The 22,380-nt window shown below is 40.6% G+C and overlaps 1 protein-coding gene across 2 annotated transcripts in view; it reads right to left on the minus strand.

Annotated features, from left to right (window-relative positions):
• EBF1 (early B-cell factor 1) overlaps positions 1 to 22,380 on the minus strand; it is a 402,505-nt gene that overhangs the window by 139,635 nt on the left and 240,490 nt on the right. For both annotated transcript variants that reach the window (XM_008571252.1, XM_008571253.1), the window contains exon 6: positions 9,110 to 9,191. In XM_008571252.1, coding sequence (XP_008569474.1) covers positions 9,110 to 9,191 — 82 coding nt within the window. The remainder of the gene's footprint in view (positions 1 to 9,109; positions 9,192 to 22,380) is intronic.

Genomic DNA, 22,380 nt, shown 5'->3' on the forward strand with positions numbered 1-22,380 from the left:
GGATCTCTCTCTGTATTATTTCTAACAACTGCATGCGAATCTACAATTATATCAATAAAAAATGAAACTAAAAAAAGGCATCGGCAACCAAGATGTCCTCCAATGGGTGAATGGATAAACAAACTGGTAATCCATACAATGGAATATCATTTAGCAATAAAAAGAAATGAGCCATTAAGCCACAAAAAGGAATCCTAAATGCATATTACTAAATGAAAAAACAAAAAAGCCAATCTGATGAGATGATATACTGTATGATTCTAACTATACAGCATTCTGGAAAAGGCAAAACTATGGAGACAGTGAAAAGGTCAGTGGATAGGAGGAAGAAAGGATGAATAGGTGGGGAACGGGACTTTTAGGGCACTGAAACCATTCTCTGTAATAGTATAACTGATGGATGCATCACGCATTTGTAGAATGTACAACACAAAGAGGGAACCCTAGGGTAAACTATGGACTTCAGTCGATAATAACATATTAAATACTGGTACATCAATTGTAACAAATGTGTTATACTAATGCAAGATGTTAATAATAGGGAAAATTGAGAGGGTATATGAGAACTCTCTATATCTTCTACACATTTTTCTATAAATTTAAAACTGCTCTACAAAATAAAGTCTATTTTTTTAAAGGCATTGATTAATTTCTACCCTCAACCCCACACAGTCCACATTCTACATCCTACCTGTCTGCAGAACCACTTTTTAACAGACTCATTGAATGTTAGAATCACAAGAGACCCAAGAAATCAACTAACCTAGTGGCTTCCAACTAAGTTTTCAAATGAAGTAATGGGGGGACAATATTGCAAAGAGGGAATCATAAATGCATCCACAATAAGGCCACACACTAAAATACTCAGTAATTTTCCTTTGTCCGGGATCATATCAACTCCATATAGAAATTCTGGTTATCTTGTACTCATGAGAAGCTTTGAACTGGCAGTTTTACATGTTTTTGAATAAATTTAAGGTAGAGAGTGTGATTCTTACCCAATAAATGTAATTAGAAAAAATATGTCATCGCATGAGGTCCACAGGAGAAACTGATAAAAGGAGTCCTCGATAGTTACGGCATTGAAGATTTGTCCAATGCTTCCTTTTACAGCTTGGAAAACTGAGGCCCAAGAGGTTTAAAAACATCAAGGTCATAGGACAAATTAAGAGCAGAGGTGATACTGAGGGGAAACCTCCAGACTCCCACTTCAGTTCTCAGCCATGACACCTCTGTCCTCTCAATACACAGTCCTGGCTTAAGAGTTCTCTCTGGACTCTCCTGGTATTTTCCAATACAAATCTATGGTATCTATGTGACTGGATAGTTTAAGTATTATTTATTTTAAAATGGTATGCAGCAGTTAGGTCTTCCTTAACTTTGCTCTTTAAAATATCCTTGACTGATATGGAATGAGATATTCCCAGAAACATGCCTGATTGCTAGTTTCTATCCATCTGAAAGATCCCAAATAACTCATTAAAAATTATGGAGGACATGTGAACAAACAGGATGTAAAAAAGTGGAACTGCTGGAGTAGGGGAGTGGTTAACTGAATTAAATTCCACACTTTAGGGCTCAAGGCAAAACTGTCTTTTCTCTTAACAGGAAGACAAGAACAGACACTTCTAAATTTCCAGATACTTGGGCTAAGTTAATTTAGACCTTTGGAAACCAGACTTAGCTTCTGTCTCCTGAGCCGTGACACATGCTAAACATGAAAAGCTCACCAGTGATCCAAACTTTGTTCCTCTCTCTGTGGACGAGGATACATTTGATGACTCTTCATGGTGTCACTGGTGTTTAACTGGTTCCCTCTGTTATGTACCCTTATTAGCTATTTTAAGCAGGAGTGAGCTAAATATACAGCACTGTCATGTGTTGGAGACAACAAGAGGGCTATGGTACATGGACAGCAAAATCAGGAGCACGCAAATGGCATGTTGGTCAACAGCTCAGATTCCAGAGTCAGACAGTCCTGAGCCTGATCCATAGGAATGAGCTGTGAGCCTACTATGTGCCTGTCATATGCCAGGCACTATTTTAAGTGCTAGGTGGTGAGTCTATCATGATGAGCAAGAAAGATAGGATCTTTGCCCTAGTGAAACATATCCCTGTTGGGGTCTGTTTGTTAGGGTAATACTAGCTGATGTAACAAATAGGCCAAAGAATATATAATAGCTTATATGCAACAGAAGGTTAGTTCTTTCTCACAGAATGATACAAAGCAGGTGCTATTTTAAGTGCCTGGCATATGACAGGCACATAGTAGGCTCACAGTTAGAGAAGCAGCAATGAACAAGACAGATAAAGAGTCCTTATTGGGGACAGAGCAGGGCTCAGACAGTCAGTTAGTAAGCAATAAAAGCAAATTTTAGATTGGGATGAGTTCTAAAAAAAATAAAATGGGGAGAGAAGGGAAATGCCTAGGTGGGAGCTATTTTTGATTGAGTAATTAAGGAAGGCCTCTCTGAGGAAGTGACATTTTGGCTGAAATCTAATCAATAAGAAGAATCAGCCATTCAATGATGTGGCAAAGTGTTTCCCAGGGAGACAGGACAGCAAGTGCAAAGGTCCTGAGGCAGGAATGAGTTTGGTGTGTTTGGAGAGGAGAAATGAAGAATGAGAAGGAAAGCCAATGTGTTTGAGGCGAGCAAAGTGAGCAAGAGAAAGAGTGGTGGAAAAATAAGTAAGAGTAGACATGTTAACCGTACAGTGTCTGACATATAACAAGAGCTCTATAGTTACAGCTTAAAAAGTAGAAGAGTATAAGAATACCTTTTCTTGGTAAGTCCCAATAACTATAGGCATCCTCAAAACCAATACCCATTGGCAATCAGTGACCAAACCAAACACTTTTACCTGTATCCTTTAATGTATTTTACATTTTCTTCATAGGCAACTAGACTTAATGTAGAAATACACTTCCTCTAAGTGCAGAGCTACCACTCATCAAATCCCATTCATAAGGATTCCTTCTCAGTGATTCATGCTCTCTGCCAAGGCTCAGCATACGGCTTATGCCAAGATACATATTTGCCCAATAAGCCGTAATGGTTTAATATATCAGGTTGAAAATTCACCATTTGTATTTACCAGGTTATGTGAATTAATCCTGTATTTTGAAACTATCATTAGAGCTGCTTTCAGTATAATTAATCAGCATGGTGCATCTTGAAATTATTCTGTAGGAAGAGAGTAATGGCAGCTCAGGCCCTTCGCATTGTGTTGGTAAAGAATTTAATTGCAAGATGTGCTGTTTGTCAAAACAATATAAGAACATCCAAGACAGAGGGTGGGGAACAGTGGGGGAGAAAGAAAAAGGATGAGAATATTTCCTTTCTTATATAAATGCCTTTAAAAGTAGCTGAAACTGCAGAGGTTGGGCATGTATTTTAAGAATCCTCTAATCGTACCCTATAACATACTGATTCAGAGACACGGTGGCTTTTTTAATAAATAACAAAGAGCCTCCAAAATTTCTAGAATTCACTTAAGACAGTAGGGAGTTATCTTTTAATGCCATAACCCATGTCATCATTTTAAAAGAAGAACACATTTTTGGTAGGAATTTGGAACAAATAACTTAGTGGTTTCTTCACATATTTCCTATCCAAATGACTACAGAGTGAAAGAAGTGTTCACTGCTCAGATAATCATGAGATAAACATTAGTTCTGTGCTTGCTGCTCCCTCTCCTCAGAACTCTCTTATGGCTCTTCTCAGAATGATTTATTCTTATCCTTTACCTCTGAACCTAAGTGTCACATCCTCAGAAGTCTTCCCTGCTCACCTGCTTTAAGGTAGGTTCCCATCTCCCACGCCACATTATTTTCCTTTCTCATAATATTCTGTTTAACTTTTATAGCAATAATTACAATTGCTGATTATTTGTAATTACTAATTTGTACACATCTTCATTGTGGCGGCTGATGGTAATTATTCCCCTCAGCCTGGACCTGGAAGGCATACAAAGTGGGACAGGGCAAAAGAACAACATTGACGGTCAGAGAGAGCCCACTCAATAGGCAAGAGAGGGAGCTTTCAATCAGATGTCTCCAGGATTCCGCTTTGCAACATAACTGGTAAAAGCCCTATTGATATGTGAAGAGAAGACCAGAGGTTTTGTATACCAACAAGACACTCTTTCACTCCCCCTGAGAGGCAGCAGTGACATAAGAATATTTGAAATCAGCTTCCCAGTTAGTATGCTATGAGAAAAGTGATAGAAAGTATATATGTCTTGTTCATAAAAAACTTTCCACCCATGTCATTAGGACACATCTCCGTCAGCCAGGATAGCTGCAGGGAAGACTCATCCTCTCCGTCTTGGTTCAGTCCTAAGATGTGGGAACTTCAGTATAATTTCTGAACAGAGTACTCTGAGATGTCTGGGGGCTGCTTCACTCATGCCCTGGCAGGGGAGGGGCTTTCCTGTCCTGGAGAACTACCCAAAACCTCCACAGGTTAAGTGAAGCTTGTGCCGCCTGCTAAATAGGAGCTTCCTTTTCTAAAGTTCCTACAAGGAAAAACTGACCAACACTGTAGCTCTGCCCTGAAACAATGTTCCAGTTCTTCCCCTTCCATATGACTCTACCCTCTGCCTGATGAGCTTTGGTGATGTTTCAATGTTTTCATGCAAATGGTATCTTTAGGCTCTGTTAGGACAAACACCTCTTTTGAAAACCCCTCTCAGGGGCTGGCCCGGTGGCGCACTGCTACAGTGCGCCACTTGGGGAGCGCGGTGGCCCTCCCGCCGAGGGTTCGGATCCCACATACAGACCGGTTCCCGCTCACTGGCTGAGCGAGGTGCGGGCGCAACACCGAGGGTAGCGATCCCGTTGCCGGTCCCGGTCCGGTACGGGCGCGACACTGAGGGTTGTGATCCGTTGCCGGACATGAAAAAAGACAAAAAAAAAAAAAAAAACCCTCTCAGGCTTTGCTGGGATTCCAGCACATATTGGTGAGTAGTCACTATGGCTCTCAGATGTTAAGGGATCTCCTTATTGACTCACTAAGTATCTGCCTATAGACTCTGGACAATTTCTGCATTGTTCCAAAACATTAGAAAATATCTGAGTCAGACAGATTGGGTTGAATCACTGCCTCAGCACTTAACAGATGTATAACTTTGGGCAAATTGCTTAACTGCTGTAAGCCTGTTTCCTCATGTATAAAATGGGAATAATCCATTTTGCATATTCTTAGGAGTATTATGAAGATGAATATGGTAACTCATGTAAAATACTCCACACAGGGCCGAGCCCGTGGCACACTCGGGAGAGTGTGGTGCTAGGAGTGCAGCAGCACTCCCGCCGCGGGTTCGGATCCTATATAGGGATGGCTGGTTCACTCACTGGCTGAGCGCGGTGCGGCCGGTCTCAAAAAAAAAAAAAAAAAAAAAAGCACTCGGGAGAGTGTGGTGCTAGGAGTGCAGCGGCGCTCCCACCGTGGGTTCGGATCCTATATAGGGATGGCTGGTTCGCTCACTGGCTGAGCGCGGTGCGGCCGGTCTCAAAAAAAAAAGAACTCCACACAATGCCTCTCACAAAATAAGTACCCAATAAATGTTAGTTTTATCATTATCATCATCATTACCTGTGTCCATAGATGTACATAAAGGTAGAAACATAGACACATGTATTTATACATATGAATATGGAACACACTGAATGTAAACACAGATATAAACCATCATCTCCCCAGAACTAATGAAGTTAGGAATAGACCAAGACTGGGAACATAGGAAGATAAACCAGCTTTGCGGTGGGGGATGAGAATCACAACGAGTTTAGTTTGGGGCTCACTGAGTTAAGTTCCTAGAAATATCCAGTAGGCATGTGGATGGCTAGCTCTGAATGTGGGTGTCAGGTCTCAGAGACCCTGACTCCAGAGTCCTCAGTGCACAAACAGCAGTTAAGATCCTGAGAGTGGAGAAGATAGGAGAGCCTATAAAGTAAGAAAAGGTCCAGATCTCAGAAGGAAATTTGGGGAACACCCACATTTACAGAAAGGCAGGTAAAGAGCAACCCTTGGAGGGGACTGAGAACGAGTGAATCTTGTCATGGAATCCAGGGGAAAAAGATGGATTTGAGAAGGTCGGAATGGCCATCAGCATGAACTCATGCACAGAAAGGTAGGAGTAATAGTTGTGAAAGAAAAAAGACTGGAGAAAATAATGAAAGGTTGGGAAAGGGACATTTGAGATTTTGCTTTTACTCTCCTGAGGCAATTCATTCATTCCCTGATTGCATAAATGTCCACATGCCTACATACAAAACACCAAATGCTAACTGTGTAAAAATGATAATTAAAGAAAGATGTAAATGTACAGAGATACAAAATAAAATGAGTCAGTGTTCACCAAAGGTACCCTCCCTCTTCTCCCAGGAGGTAATGAATGGGTGATGGGAACAAAGCAGGTTACATCTGAGATCTAATAAGGAATTTGTGATTGTCGACAGAGACTCAGCTGCTCTTCAACTCAGAAACTGACTTGGTGGTGGCCAAGGTAGCTGCCCCTGCTGAGAAAGGTCTATCTAGTTAGGATCCATTTGAGAATCACAGGCAAGAGCACTGTCAGGGTTCAGATAAATTACATTTATTTGAAGGACAGTATAGACCTTGTGCTGGGCAGCTCTCATAGGACATCAAAGGATGTACTCTTTGGGACAGTAGCACTGTCACCAGGAAGTCTGTGAGAGGTCATCAGGTATAGGGCTGAACCAGTGGTTCTCAATCAGGGGCAATTTTTCCTCCCTCTCTCCCTCTCTTTCCCCCATCAGAGGACATTTGATAGTGTCTGGAGACAGTTTTGGTTGTCATGGTTGGAAAGGGGGATGTTCTCTACCAGCATCTAGTGGGTAGGGGCCAATGACACTGCTAGATATCCTATAATGCCCAGACAACACCTCCCTGCCCCCCAACAAAGGATTATCCAGTCTAAAATGTTAATGGTGCCCACGATGAGAAATCATAGACTGAACTAATGACTCATCTTCAGTTTATCCTAAGGATTTTCTCCAAGGGGCTTACATTATATTTTTTTATCATTTTCAAATGACTTATATATGTAAAATGTTTTTCTTTCATATGTAGTGAAATAAACAGAATCATCATTTTTACTCCACTTTACAGTTGAGGAAACTGAGGCTCCAAAAGATTATAAGACTTTCCATAAACCTAACTTGTGCCTCCTCACCTCAGTAGCCATTCTACTAAATAAAGAATAACTATTTTGTGTGCAAAAATAAAGCTTTCTAGACACCCTCAAAAATAAGAGACTGAATTGGTTTCTCATCTTGTAAAAGAGCTATATTTCTATAATTGAAGGCCTTCAGACCTTTCACTAGCATATTCTATGAAGGAAAGCAAGCCCCTGGAATTTCTACACAAACGCTCCTTTAGATTTCTGGTGTCACCAAAGTCCCTCCCAAATTCTGTTGGCCTAAGAAGTACAGCAGAGTTAATCCTGGTATTCATAAGGCATTAGACATATTCACTAAACATAAATTGTTTCATGGCTGGCTGTGCTTTGTTCCTAACCCAAGCTTGGTCAAAAAAGATACATGGTTCATCTCCAGACCAAAGCAAGCTACAAAATAGTTTATACTGAAACCCAACTTCATGTTGCAAGGCACTTAGCAACACATGCTTAGTAGCAGGGTATGTGTGCTTTCACCAGCTTAACTGCACAGCTGACTATAGCCCAACACAAAAAAAATCCTGTGTGGGAATGAGAACACCCAAGTTTACCAGCTTGGGGTAAGAAGCTAGCCAGGGGAAATATTCTCCAAGAAATGAATCATCTATGAATTCTCCCCATTCATCTCCGTCAAGACAAAAGGTGGTAAGGCTGAGATAATTTTACAGAAATACCTCAGAATCTCTGGAGACAATGTCTTATTTCCACTGAATTTGTTCTTTAATGAAACCAATAAGTCTCATTTTTTTTTAAAGAGCCATCTTGGAGACTGAGAGATACTGACATCCACAGTCATCACCCCTTCTCTTCCTCTCATCAGAGAATGTGTAGCTAAAATTTTTCAAGAGCCTCTCAGAGATCAGGCATTTCAATCTACACTTAAAGCTGACTAAGTATATCTAAGAACATACTTTAAACAACATGCTGCTCCCTGACAGACGTGCCAGCATCCAGATATGGGTCATTACTCTGATGGGGAAACTAACATTGACCATGCAAACAAGTTAGCCATAAAAGGAGATGAAGAGCAGCACTAGGGTCTGTAACTTTGCTACTCAAAGTGTGGTCCTTGGCTTTGGCATCACCCGGCGGAGCTTGTTAGAGATGCAGAATTCTAGTCCCACCCCAGACCTCAATCAGCATTTTAACAAGATCCCCAGGGGATTCTCAGCACTTTTAAGTTAGAGAAGCACCATGTCTAGAACTCAACAACATTTCCTAAAACCTAAGTACCATTTTGTGTCTTAGAAGTTAACCCATTTGCTTTTGAGTCTTCTTCCTTTAGTAAATGTAAAATTCTGTGAGGTTAACATGCCACTCATGCTTTAAATGGTGGCAGATCTGACAGATGCTTGAGAACATTCACATGTGCTGTACAAGGACATTTCCGAGTCAGAAGTGAGTGTCACCCATATCATTCTAGACATGCTCTGCTTCTTAAGGGGTCCATTTATAATAAGCAATTACTGCTAATAATTTCCAAGCCTGGAAGAGGAGAGTGGAAAGAAAGTGAGGAAGAAGGGCCACAATTATAAAACAGAAGTTTTACCAGTTTTACTCTTTGATCTTGTTTACTGGTTTTCTACTTGCAAAATTTTAGACAAAGAATTCATCATTTCTATGTACTTAATCTATGGGGGTTTAGGCATGTGAGTCCATTCAGTAAGTCAAAACTAGACTCAAAGGACGTCACTGCTATAAACAGTGACCACAGGTGGTGCAGTCCCAATTCTTCTCTAATAAAAACAACTCCTAGATTGCAGATACCTGGGGGACCAAGGGCCTCACCTGCTTCTCACCTCTGGGGAAACAACAATACTCTATATCTTCTCATGCCTAAGACTTTTTAACCCTCCCTTGATATTCATGTCATTATTGAGATTTAAGAAAGACAAGACAGACCCACCTGGAATCTCCGCATGTCACGTGGGTTTCCTGCATTCTTTAGGCAATTTTGGTTACATTTGAGGAAAAATTTCAAGAAGAACCTGTAAAGAAACAAATGATCATGGTTAGCAGTTCAGTCCTGACACAGGAGAGAAAAAAGTAGTAAGTCTCTTTTGGATTGTGCATTCTATTCCCTATAAACATTTTCTAAAATATTCAGAAATACTCAAAAATACTGGCATTAGATCCCATATTTCATTTAAGGCTTCCGCCTTAGCTTTGCATCCAAACTAAACCTTTTTTTTTTATGAAGGGAACACTCTTGGTACTGCCAACAGATATCACAAAAGAATTAAGCCCCTAAGGAAGTATTTTTGCTCTTACAGTAGGAAAGTCTTCACCATAATTTAAGATAGGTTCCAATTGCATATAATTCCCTGAGAATTACTCATGATCCCCGACAACAACATGTAATTTAAGCTCTGTAAATTGACAGATGATGAACTGGCAAAACATATGCTGATGAAGGGAACACTCTTGGTACTGCCAACAGATATCACAAAAGAATTAAGCCCCTAAGGAAGTATTTTTGCTCTTACAGTAGGGAAGTCTTCACCATAATTTAAGATAGGTTCCAATTGCATATAATTCCCTGAGAATTACTCATGATCCCCAACAACAACATGTAATTTAAGCTCTGTAAATTGACAGATGATGAACTGGCAAAACATATGCTGGATGAATACAAGGATGTGGTAAATATAAACACTTTTTATCTTAGCATCTCCAAATAAAATACTCTAATTAGTAGCACCCATGAGAAGTATGTAAGATTCACATACTGATTAACTTCTTTTGACTTCTCAGATATCTCCCAAATGTTTTCCTTAGACTGCCTACTAAACACAAAAGCTATTTGGGATTGATTAAGGATCTTCCTGCCACACTGCCACTTTGGTCTCTGAATTGGTTCTATAGTAAGATACACGATTTTTACTAGCTAAGGTGATCAAAGGTCCCAATTTGCCAAAAAATATCCTAGTTGACACCAGCTGTACTGGTATAAGTATTAACAGTACCTACTTTAGCTCTCAAAAGTGTCCTGGTATAGGTAACTTTCTGAGTTTTTTCTTATGTAACCAAAGTAGTTGTTAAAGTCCATCATGGAAAAAAGCAGCACGTATTAAAGATGTCATGTTAGGGCATTCATGTTGGCCGCCTGCGGTGAAACCCCTCCACCTGCCCATATTTAAGAAAAGAGCATTTGTAAAGCCATCCAAGTTCTGCAATTCCTTTTACTTTTAGGTCTAGATGTGCCTGTGGATTTCAGTCCCAAATATATTCCAAAGACATTAGAATGCATTAAAATGCTGGCCAGTTAAATTCTGGTAGGAATTCTCTTTTCTTCACCTTTCCCCCACTTCAAGTTGACAATGGAGTAAAATTCCCACCTCAATACACATAACTGGTGAAGAACTCTCACCCGGTGTTGCCTGAGTGTGAATTCAGCTCTGGGTACAACGTCTATCAACCACACAGCACTGGGGTCCTCTATAACAAGGGCACTGCACAAGAACATACCTAGTTCAACCAATTTCTGAAAACTAAACTGGGAGAAGTCCCAGAATAGCCTCTCTCCTTCCTGGTCTCCTAGCATCTGCCGAGATGAGAGTATGGCATGGGAATGACTCTTCAAAGAGAAAAAATGACTTTTTCAAAAGAGTAATGTTTTAAGGTGTAAGCATCTTTCTGAAATGGCTCTTTCAACATCACGCAACATTCAACTGCGCATCAATAAAAGCAGACCTCTGAATGATCATTTGTCCCTATTTCCAGGTTCTTTCCACAGAGGCTGAAGTTTATCAGCCTTTCATCTAAGATAAATGACTCACAGAACACAGCTGAAGCCCAACCATGTAAAATAAAATTGGACCTAGGGTGCCCCTTCCCAAAACAAAGAGCAACACTGTCATTGCACAGGCCAATCAGCCGGTCACTCACTTGTGTCTTCTTTCAGTAGGGTAGACTTAGGGAAGAAAAGGAGTTGAGAGAGTGGTCAGAACTCTAAGTGCACTGCCCCATTACCCTGAGCTCTCAGAATGAGAGTGCTGGGTGGCTGTACTGATCACACATGGTTTTCAGAAACCACGTAATGCAGTAGAGCTGGTGGTAGTGAGTCCCCTATACTGCTGGAGTTCAAGCCCATATCAAAGACATCTGAGACGTGAAAACTGGCTGCTTCTTTCAAATACAGCTGGTTAGAAGGAGCATTTTTGAAAGCCACTGCAATCCTCAGAAGAATGCTGACTACCACTAAACTGACAATGGGAGTTGCTGTGATATGGTGGAAAGACACAGCCAGAAATGCCCAGAATGGGATTCATATCCTGACTCAGCCAGGTACTACTCGTGTGACTTTGATAAGGAGCTCAACTTCTCTACACTACACTTTCCTCATCTGTGAGCCAGGTATAATAACAGTACTACCTTATAAGACAACTGTGATAATTAATTGGGATAATGCATATGGCAAGCATACATTGGTAACGGTGGCAGTGATAGTTATAATAGCTTCTGTGTATTCTGTGCTTACCTTGCACTCAGTACAGTGTTGAGAACTTCAAATACGTTTTCCCGTTTAATCCTCCTAAATACCCTCTGCTATTAATCCCATTTTATAGATGAGGAAACTGAGATTCAGAGGAGTTGAGTAACTTGTCCAAAAGTTAGTAAATGTGAATCTCGAATTCAAATTCAGACAGAGTAGCCGCAGAGACTGTGCTCTGAGCCATCGTGCTACGATTTAGTAATAGGAGTGAAGTAACGATATTAATAGTAACTGCACCATTGATAGCAATTGCACTGTAATAGTAATTGTACTAATAAGAGTAAAAGTAATTGCACTACTAAGAGTAATTATTAGTATCATTATTTCCACAGGAGCAGGTGAATATTATGGAAGGAGACATCATTGCTACGTTCCTTCGGGGGACCCCCTGCCTGGTTCCCCAAGGTTGATAGTATTTGCCGCCTGTGTGTGTCTAAGCCATTTGAGCTCAGACCCGACAGCCAGATTCAGGTTGTGTTAGAAGGAGCTATCAGCACACCCTCTGGCATCTTCAAGTCAGACAACTGCTAGCCATCATGAAGGGGTCTACCTGGTGCCAAAATAAATTTTGAAAGACAGGCAAACAGGACACTAGCTCTGCCAGAGAAAAACAGAATCAAGGGTGCAGGGGATTTCTGCCTCCCAGATGAGCCAGGGTGAGGCACAGTCTTCACCATAATTTAAGATAGGTTCCAATTGCATATAATTCCCTGAGAATTACTCATGATCCCCGACAACAACATGTAATTTAAGCTCTGTAAATTGACAGATGATGAACTGGCAAAACATATGCTGGATGAATACAAGGATGTGGTAAATATAAACACTTTTTATCTTAGCATCTCCAAATAAAATACTCTAATTAGTAGCACCCATGAGAAGTATGTAAGATTCACATACTGATTAACTTCTTTTGACTTCTCAGATATCTCCCAAATGTTTTCCTTAGACTGCCTACTAAACACAAAAGCTATTTGGGATTGATTAAGGATCTTCCTGCCACACTGCCACTTTGGTCTCTGAATTGGTTCTATAGTAAGATCCACGATTTTTACTAGCTAAGGTGATCAAAGGTCCCAATTTGCCAAAAAATATCCTAGTTGACACCAGCTGTACTGGTATAAGTATTAACAGTACCTACTTTAGCTCTCAAAAGTGTCCTGGTATAGGTAACTTTCTGAGTTTTTTCTTATGTAACCAAAGTAGTTGTTAAAGTCCATCATGGAAATGACATAGTAATAGTTATGGGAGCTAGAACTATAATCCACATGCTCTGATGTCTAGTTGTATGATTTTTCCAATAATAATGTCAGCTTCTCTAAAGCCCATCCAATAAGAGCTCAACACTAGAACTCTCAAACTTTTTAGTCTACCATCTCCGTTAGGAAAGTCCTAAAACCAAAAGTGATATCCTATTAAAAATTGTATTTAGGTTTGCTAANATGAAGGGAACACTCTTGGTACTGCCAACAGATATCACAAAAGAATTAAGCCCCTAAGGAAGTATTTTTGCTCTTACAGTAGGGAAGTCTTCACCATAATTTAAGATAGGTTCCAATTGCATATAATTCCCTGAGAATTACTCATGATCCCCAACAACAACATGTAATTTAAGCTCTGTAAATTGACAGATGATGAACTGGCAAAACATATGCTGGATGAATACAAGGATGTGGTAAATATAAACACTTTTTATCTTAGCATCTCCAAATAAAATACTCTAATTAGTAGCACCCATGAGAAGTATGTAAGATTCACATACTGATTAACTTCTTTTGACTTCTCAGATATCTCCCAGATGTTTTCCTTAGACTGCCTACTAAACACAAAAGCTATTTGGGATTGATTAAGGATCTTCCTGCCACACTGCCACTTTGGTCTCTGAATTGGTTCTATAGTAAGATCCACGATTTTTACTAGCTAAGGTGATCAAAGGTCCCAATTTGCCAAAAAATATCCTAGTTGACACCAGCTGTACTGGTATAAGTATTAACAGTACCTACTTTAGCTCTCAAAAGTGTCCTGGTATAGGTAACTTTCTGAGTTTTTTCTTATGTAACCAAAGTAGTTGTTAAAGTCCATCATGGAAAAAAGCGGCACGTATTAAAGATGTCATGTTAGGGCATTCATGTTGGCCGCCTGCGGTGAAACCCCTCCACCTGCCCATATTTAAGAAAAGAGCATTTGTAAAGCCATCCAAGTTCTGCAATTCCTTTTACTTTTAGGTCTAGATGTGCCTGTGGATTTCAGTCCCAAATATATTCCAAAGACATTAGAATGCATTAAAATGCTGGCCAGTTAAATTCTGGTAGGAATTCTCTTTTCTTCACCTTTCCCCCACTTCAAGTTGACAATGGAGTAAAATTCCCACCTCAATACACATAACTGGTGAAGAACTCTCACCCGGTGTTGCCTGAGTGTGAATTCAGCTCTGGGTACAACGTCTATCAACCACACAGCACTGGGGTCCTCTATAACAAGGGCACTGCACAAGAACATACCTAGTTCAACCAATTTCTGAAAACTAAACTGGGAGAAGTCCCAGAATAGCCTCTCTCCTTCCTGGTCTCCTAGCATCTGCCGAGATGAGAGTATGGCATGGGAATGACTCTTCAAAGAGAAAAAATGACTTTTTCAAAAGAGTAATGTTTTAAGGTGTAAGCATCTTTCTGAAATGGCTCTTTCAACATCACGCAACATTCAACTGCGCATCAATAAAAGCAGACCTCTGAATGATCATTTGTCCCTACTTCCAGGTTCTTTCCACAGAGGCTGAAGTTTATCAGCCTTTCATCTAAGATAAATGACTCACAGAACACAGCTGAAGCCCAACCATGTAAAATAAAATTGGACCTAGGGTGCCCCTTCCCAAAACAAAGAGCAACACTGTCATTGCACAGGCCAATCAGCCGGTCACTCACTCGTGTCTTCTTTCAGTAGGGTAGACTTAGGGAAGAAAAGGAGTTGAGAGAGTGGTCAGAACTCTAAGTGCACTGCCCCATTACCCTGAGCTCTCAGAATGAGAGTGCTGGGTGGCTGTACTGATCACACATGGTTTTCAGAAACCACGTAATGCAGTAGAGCTGGTGGTAGTGAGTCCCCTATACTGCTGGAGTTCAAGCCCATATCAAAGACATCTGAGACGTGAAAACTGGCTGCTTCTTTCAAATACAGCTGGTTAGAAGGAGCATTTTTGAAAGCCACTGCAATCCTCAGAAGAATGCTGACTACCACTAAACTGACAATGGGAGTTGCTGTGATATGGTGGAAAGACACAGCCAGAAATGCCCAGAATGGGATTCATATCCTGACTCAGCCAGGTACTACTCGTGTGACTTTGATAAGGAGCTCAACTTCTCTACACTACACTTTCCTCATCTGTGAGCCAGGTATAATAACAGTACTACCTTATAAGACAACTGTGATAATTAATTGGGATAATGCATATGGCAAGCATACATTGGTAACGGTGGCAGTGATAGTTATAATAGCTTCTGTGTATTCTGTGCTTACCTTGCACTCAGTACAGTGTTGAGAACTTCAAATACGTTTTCCCGTTTAATCCTCCTAAATACCCTCTGCTATTAATCCCATTTTATAGATGAGGAAACTGAGATTCAGAGGAGTTGAGTAACTTGTCCAAAAGTTAGTAAATGTGAATCTCGAATTCAAATTCAGACAGAGTAGCCGCAGAGACTGTGCTCTGAGCCATCGTGCTACGATTTAGTAATAGGAGTGAAGTAACGATATTAATAGTAACTGCACCATTGATAGCAATTGCACTGTAATAGTAATTGTACTAATAAGAGTAAAAGTAATTGCACTACTAAGAGTAATTATTAGTATCATTATTTCCACAGGAGCAGGTGAATATTATGGAAGGAGACATCATTGCTACGTTCCTTCGGGGGACCCCCTGCTTGGTTCCCCAGGGTTGATAGTATTTGCCGCCTGTGTGTGTCTAAGCCATTTGAGCTCAGACCCGACAGCCAGATTCAGGTTGTGTTAGAAGGAGCTATCAGCACACCCTCTGGCATCTTCAAGTCAGACAACTGCTAGCCATCATGAGGGGGTCTACCTGGTGCCAAAATAAATTTTGAAAGACAGGCAAACAGGACACTAGCTCTGCCAGAGAAAAACAGAATCAAGGGTGCAGGGGATTTCTGCCTCCCAGATGAGCCAGGGTGAGGCACCTGTCAGCAGCCCATCGTTAGCACAAATGCTATGCTGGGCACACACCAGATCCCCATCACCTTAAGCCACCCATCACTTGGCATGCTGGCAGAATCCCTGCCTGCCCCCTCAACAGAGGATCACTTGCTGAAATTAAAGTCTTGACCATCTGTCATGGGGAAGACAGAGCCATCAACTGGTGCCTGCAGCCTTGCACCAGCCCTTATGTGGCAAAGACATTCTGAAGGGCCAATTCTTTTGGGGTAAGCCAGCCTGCCCCAGGAAGAGCCTCAGGAGATCTTTCAAAGTTTTCCCCAAGTAGAATCCAAGTGTCTGACCCTTTTGGATCACACTTCCTTAAAGGAAGTGAGAGGAGTTAGAAGGAGTTTAAAATATCACTAAAAGACAGAGTTAGACATGGCACACAAATTTGAGGGATAATTTACCAGGCTAAGTTTATAAGGTATTTGTAAACCAGGGGATGCGTGCACGTCTGCTGGCCTACAGAGACAATCTCAGATTTCAAGGGGGCTTTTAACAACGCAGAGGTTATTGTAACTCAAAACCTCACTTTTGTCTAATGAATGGCTGCATTTTGTGTGGCGAGTGTGTTTGATAAAGTGTTGTCAGGAAAAAGAGTGTGGCAGCCTTACCCCAACTGTGGGAAACTGACCCACTGAAGGACAAAACCCCTATGGACCCCGTAGAGTTCCAGCGAGTTCCATAAACTCCAGGAAACAGCCCGACCGGGATCAAACCTTTTTAACTCAAGTTTTTTTTTGTTTTGTTTTTGTTTTTTTGGGGGGGGTGACAGGTAGGCAGGTAGGTAATGAAAAACCCGACACTTTTCTGTTAACTTTCAATATGAATTATATCTCCTTGTGTTCATGAATGTGTTATTATTCAGAGGACTTATATCCCTAGTATCTCATTGAATACTCACAGAAGTCTTATAAATTAGACATGCCAGGAATTATCAATTCCATTTGAAAGGTAAGAAAACAAAGTCTCAACAAAATTGAGGGATTTATCTACAGTCAAAAGCAAATCTCCTAGATTGGACAAAAGGACTAGTCATGGTATGAGTTTTCCATGAGTTATAGAACTTTATTATAAACACCCTTAACCATCACTTAGTCTAACCTCTTCATTTTACATAGGGGGAAAACGAGAGATCAGGAGACGTGACATAGTTAGTAATAGTTATGGGAGCTAGAACTATTATCCACATGCTCTGATGTCTAGTTGTATGATTTTTCCAATAATAATGTCAGCTTCTCTAAAGCCAATCCAATAAGAGCTCAAAGCTAGAACTCTCAAACTTTTTAGTCTACCATCTCAGTTAGGAAAGTCCTAAAACCAAAAGTGATATCCTATTAAAAATTGTATTTAGGTTTGCTAATCAGGCTGATGTAGGCATTAGCCCATCATTGAACTAACAATCAAACACATACATTTGTACAGCAAAATTGTTTATTCCATGATATAATTGTATTGCATTTTACCAACCAATAGATATTCAGTATCCAGCGTGAATAGCTTCCATGTAACCAGCAAAGTACTGGAGAACAAAAGGTAACTCTGGATTCCCCCAAAAGGAAAATTAATTGTATTAGCCAACAGGATCTTATTCATCTACATGAGGCTACAGAATAACAACGCAGCAAAAAAATCATCTCTGTATACACAGTATGTGGCATAGGACCTAGAACCCAGTGGGTTTTCAGTAAATATTTGTTCAGCTAAACCGAATCTAGGGCCTCCAAAGGATAGAAATGGGAGCATTCTACAATAAAGATAGCAGTAGTTTACTGGACAAGAGCAAAGACAGTCTGGGTAAATTTCAACAATTCCTTGAATCACAGTGGCTTCCTTAAAACGTAGGAATCACAATATCTCTCTCCTGAGACTGCAGTGCAGCTTTGATCAAATTCTAGCTTTACTGCTTAATTAATTGTGTGACTTTATGCAAATTATTTAACCTCTCTGTGCTTCAATTTTCTCATCTGTAAAATGGGGGAAGTAACAGAACCTACTTTAGACAGCCCATAAGAATTAAATGAGATAACACATGTGGAGTGTTTAAATAGTTCCAGGCATAGGGGAAGCAATAATTTCTTTCATCATCATTTATCTCTGCTCACTGCCTAGCACTCAGAGATGTTGAGATTTTCAGATACAAAAAGTATTCTTCTCTCTTTAAATGTTAGGGTTGAGGAAAGAAGCAAAGATCTAGGTACCCAATGAGAACTATAGGTTTCAATGAATGGCCAACTAAAAGAAAAGAAACAACCACCAAGGAAAGACAATAATGACTACAGCAGTTTTACCCAAAGGCCAAGACACATAAAGGAAAGAGGTAGTGGCTTAAATCAAGGAGGACTCCAGCTAGTCAGAACTGAAGGGCACACATAGTAAAACTGTCCATTAGGCAACAGTCTGTACATCGTTAATTATTATGCAAAGCACTGCAATAGATCTGGGCTGAGCAGGTTGAGTTTTCACCTCCCCCAACCCAAGTTCTGAAAAATCACGTCTGGATGTTTGCAGCTGCTGTCATAATATTCAGGCTAGAAAGGAAAAGCATCAAAGCACACCTAAACCAAGACATAAAACCCCCATTTGCAATCTGAAGGCTCCCCAAAAGTTCCTCCGACTTATGTCCGCAGATGGTTATGTAGCAGATGATCATTCCCTAAGATATTCAGAACACGGAGCCTCACTCTGGCCTGATGCAGGAAACAGCTGTGTGGAAACAACTCTGGGGTCCCTTCTATGTGGAGATCCAGCTGCTCCCACACACACTGCAGAGTAGAGAGGGCATAGCCTCAGGATTCAAAGGACCTCTTTGGAGGAGTCTTTTCCACAGACTGTGCCATCACCTTAGCTTTGATAAAGAAGCACAGAAACTCTTGCCTCTACTGCCCAGAAATAATCAAAGAAGTCTTTCCCGAAATACAAGGATTCTCCCCCAAAGTCAAAATATTTAACTTGAGAGCACCTATCCTGACCCAGACCACCTGAGCTGCCAGGGGCTGTCTCAGAAATACCATCACTACCTTGTAGTAGCCACCACAGATACAGAGGTGAACAAGAGCCCCATGGCCACTACCACAATAAAACGTATATCTTCCCTGAAAACAGATCAGGCCAAAACAGCCAGGAAGAGAAAACTGTATTTTCAATGTCAAAGAAAACTTTTTGGTTCCTCATACACAGAAGTCATGGTAGAATACAGTTCATCCATGTGAAAATATGACACCCATAAGTCTGCCAAAATCCCAGGGATGCCACAAGGGCAGGCTGAAGAGGCTGAACCCGAGTAAGAGTAAAGGTTTTGCACTGTTGAGCTGACTTCCTCTCTTTCTGATATTAAAACGCACTACTGAGAGAGGACCTCCTTGACTATAAAAGCCCCACAGTTCTGTTTGAGAGGTGGGGAAGGCAGAAAGGGGAGGAATCAAATCATGGAGGGAATTCTACATCCATGAAGCAAAGTTTCTCCTCCCTCCCAACAGTGGCAAGATAATACCAAGCTGTGGCACTCTCTTGGGGATGCCAGGGGACGAGCATATGGCTGCCTCTATTATTGGCCACTGACTTCAAAAAGTTTATCTTTCCTCTGGCCAAGGTCCCTCAGATCTTGGGCATCTGTGGAAAATGTTCTCAGTCTGAAGGGATGAACATGATCAACTTGAAAAGCATTCATTACCTTAGAGCTCAGAGTTTGGCCTTGATGGAAAGACATAATGAGTGGTAAGGATTTAAAAAAAAAAAAAGGTGTTGGGATATCATAGCAGCCGACTAAAGAATTTAAAAATAGTCATAAGGAAAAGGACCCACTGAAAACTGGTCTCCTCATGCTAGAAATCAAATCTGAAAGGTAGGAAAAAGGCTCAGGATAGTGAAAGGGAAGAGGACAAGGACAAATAGCAAGTGGCCAATGGGCAAAGAATAAATGGCAATTCCTTGGAAATGACACAGAGAAGGGAAGTCAGAGCAGGGTGCTTTAGCCTAACACTGACTTCTGCCCATCTAGCCCAACCTTTGCAAGTTTAACTAGAAATTTAATAAGGATGTACCTCAAAAGAATTGTGCTGTAAGCTCATGTGCGGTAGAGAGGCTGTTCCTCTTCGGGGATCCTCTTTTATAAAGATTACCCAAATGCCAAGTGTTTCATGCCTAAATTAAGGTACAAACTCTAGCCCTAGGTAGACATTTGAAATCATCCTAACAGTTTGATATATAGCAGGAATGAGGCAGACAACCAAACCAAGTGTGTGTCTCTCCTTCTTGGGGCTGGGAACAGACCGAGGATACATTTGTTTTAAACTGTTTCCATTACAAGGAACACAACCTGCAAGGACTAGGCACTGAGTTCCTGCAGACCCAGGGACAGGTGTTGAGCAAAGGCATCAGGTCTTGAACTTCTGGGTTACTGGTGCAAATCCTTCCCCAGGCTGGGAAAGATGTCAGTGCAGTGGCAACTTTGCTTCAATAACAATGACTCATGTCACAAAGCCAAGCATAAAAAGTGAGGCAGGAGGAGGCTCAGTACCTCAACTTAGTGGTTGTTATAGCAAACACATGAATTTTTCCATGTGTAAGGGCCTGTTCTAAGTGCTTTACATGTACTAATTCATTTACACTTTTCACTACAATCCTATAAGGTTCTATTTCTACTCCCATTTTACAGATAATGCTATTGAAAGGTTATGTAATTTGCCCAGTGTTCCCATCTAGTAACTGGTAGAGCTGGGATTTGAACGGAAGCAGTTTGGCTCCAAAGCCCACATCCATTAAACTATATTCCTTTGCATATTTCATATATATATTATATTATGGGAATATGAATCATTGACTGCATCTGGCTATACTCTTATCATTATCATCAGATTCATTCAAAATTAGAGCTGAAGCCAGCATATAAATTGCTAATACTTTCCCTTGAATATTCCCAATTATAAATTTTAATACATTTCAATTTTACTCATGATCACTCTCACCCTATCTGTGACCCCTCAAATGCATTTTAACCATACTAAAATACCAGTGGCGAGGGAGGTGGGGAGAAGGGTCGGGTAACAGAGCCAAATCAAACCTGGAGAACGATGGCCAAACAAAATCAAAGTAATCTGGGTCTCTTGGGAGAAGTCATGCGCATTATCTTAAGGATTTAGATATACTGCATGTGGTTATGAGTTCCAGCAGTCACAATCTTAGAATGTCTTTCATGCAGACAGAAAGCCACAGGTCGAAAATGAAAGGCTTTAGATATCTTCCTGTTCAATACACACGTGTTTAAAATTTTAAAGCAGATTCATTTAGAATCTGATGTTAGAATTTCACTTTTCCCTGCTAAGGACTCAAAGGGTTTCGATATTAATTTCCCCTGTGGAGGTGACAAATGCCAAAGAAAGATCAAGAAGTTCAAGTCCACAGTGACTGAGGCATGTAATTTGGCCTGGACTCTCAACTTACCATCTTTTCAAGACAATAAAGCACAAATGTTCATTGTCATTCACTCACTCACTCAACGAACAAAATTTTCCAGAGAGCCCAGTATGTACTGATTCTTCTCACTAAGCACCAATTGTATTAAGATCACAATGACTTTGGTTCTAGTTTTCCTCCAAAAGAAAAATAAAAGAGAAGGAAAGTACTCAAATTCAAATTTCCAGGAAAACTTTTGACTCAGGATGATAGAATATTTGAGTAATTGCCAAGAAGGTTGAATTCCTTTAAAATATTAATCTACTGTAGGTGTTTCGGTAGGAGCTGGATCTGCCAATCTTTTAAAGTCCCCAATAATGTCAAGGCACATTGCTCCCCTACTCTTCACCTTCCAGCATTCTTTTCTTCAGTCACATCAAGCTACTGTGTCCCAAATGTGAAGTGTCCTTCCTGCCTTCAGTGCTGGCTGTATCCCTGGGTCTAAAATGCTTTCCCCTCTCCCACTCTATCTCATCTTCTCAGAACCTCATTTATCCTTCCAGATGCAGTGTAAATGTGCTGTGCCCATGAAACCTCCCCAAATATCCCCAGCTAGAATCAGTCACTTCCACCTGCACTCTGCTGAGGTACTTGTCACACCTGGTCTGCTCTGTAAGCACGACAGTTACCGTGTATTCATCTGCCCCTCAATGGCACTACACACTCTTTGAGAGTGCCTGCCTGTTCACACCGTACCTCGTACAGCTGTTCATGGAAAACACAGAGTAAATATCTGACTTAAACTGACTGTAAATATTAATGGTGGTTAACTTTGAATTACAGCACAACGATTACTTCTTTCTTTGCATTTTCTTCTATATTTTCTGAATTTTCTATGAATAGGCATCACTTTAATGAAAAAATAAACAACTTTATTGCTGCAAACGTTGAAATGAATATCATTCAGCATAGAACCTAGGGAATGTTGTCCCATTTTGCACTGCATAACTTAGGAACTAAAATAATGATTGGCTTTCCCAAAGTTTCTGTGCTCTAAGATTTTCCATTTAATTCAA

The sequence above is a fragment of the Galeopterus variegatus genome, unplaced genomic scaffold (assembly GCF_000696425.1).
Source record: "Galeopterus variegatus unplaced genomic scaffold, G_variegatus-3.0.2 Scaffold671, whole genome shotgun sequence".
In the NCBI taxonomy this organism is placed as follows: Eukaryota; Metazoa; Chordata; class Mammalia; order Dermoptera; family Cynocephalidae; genus Galeopterus; species Galeopterus variegatus.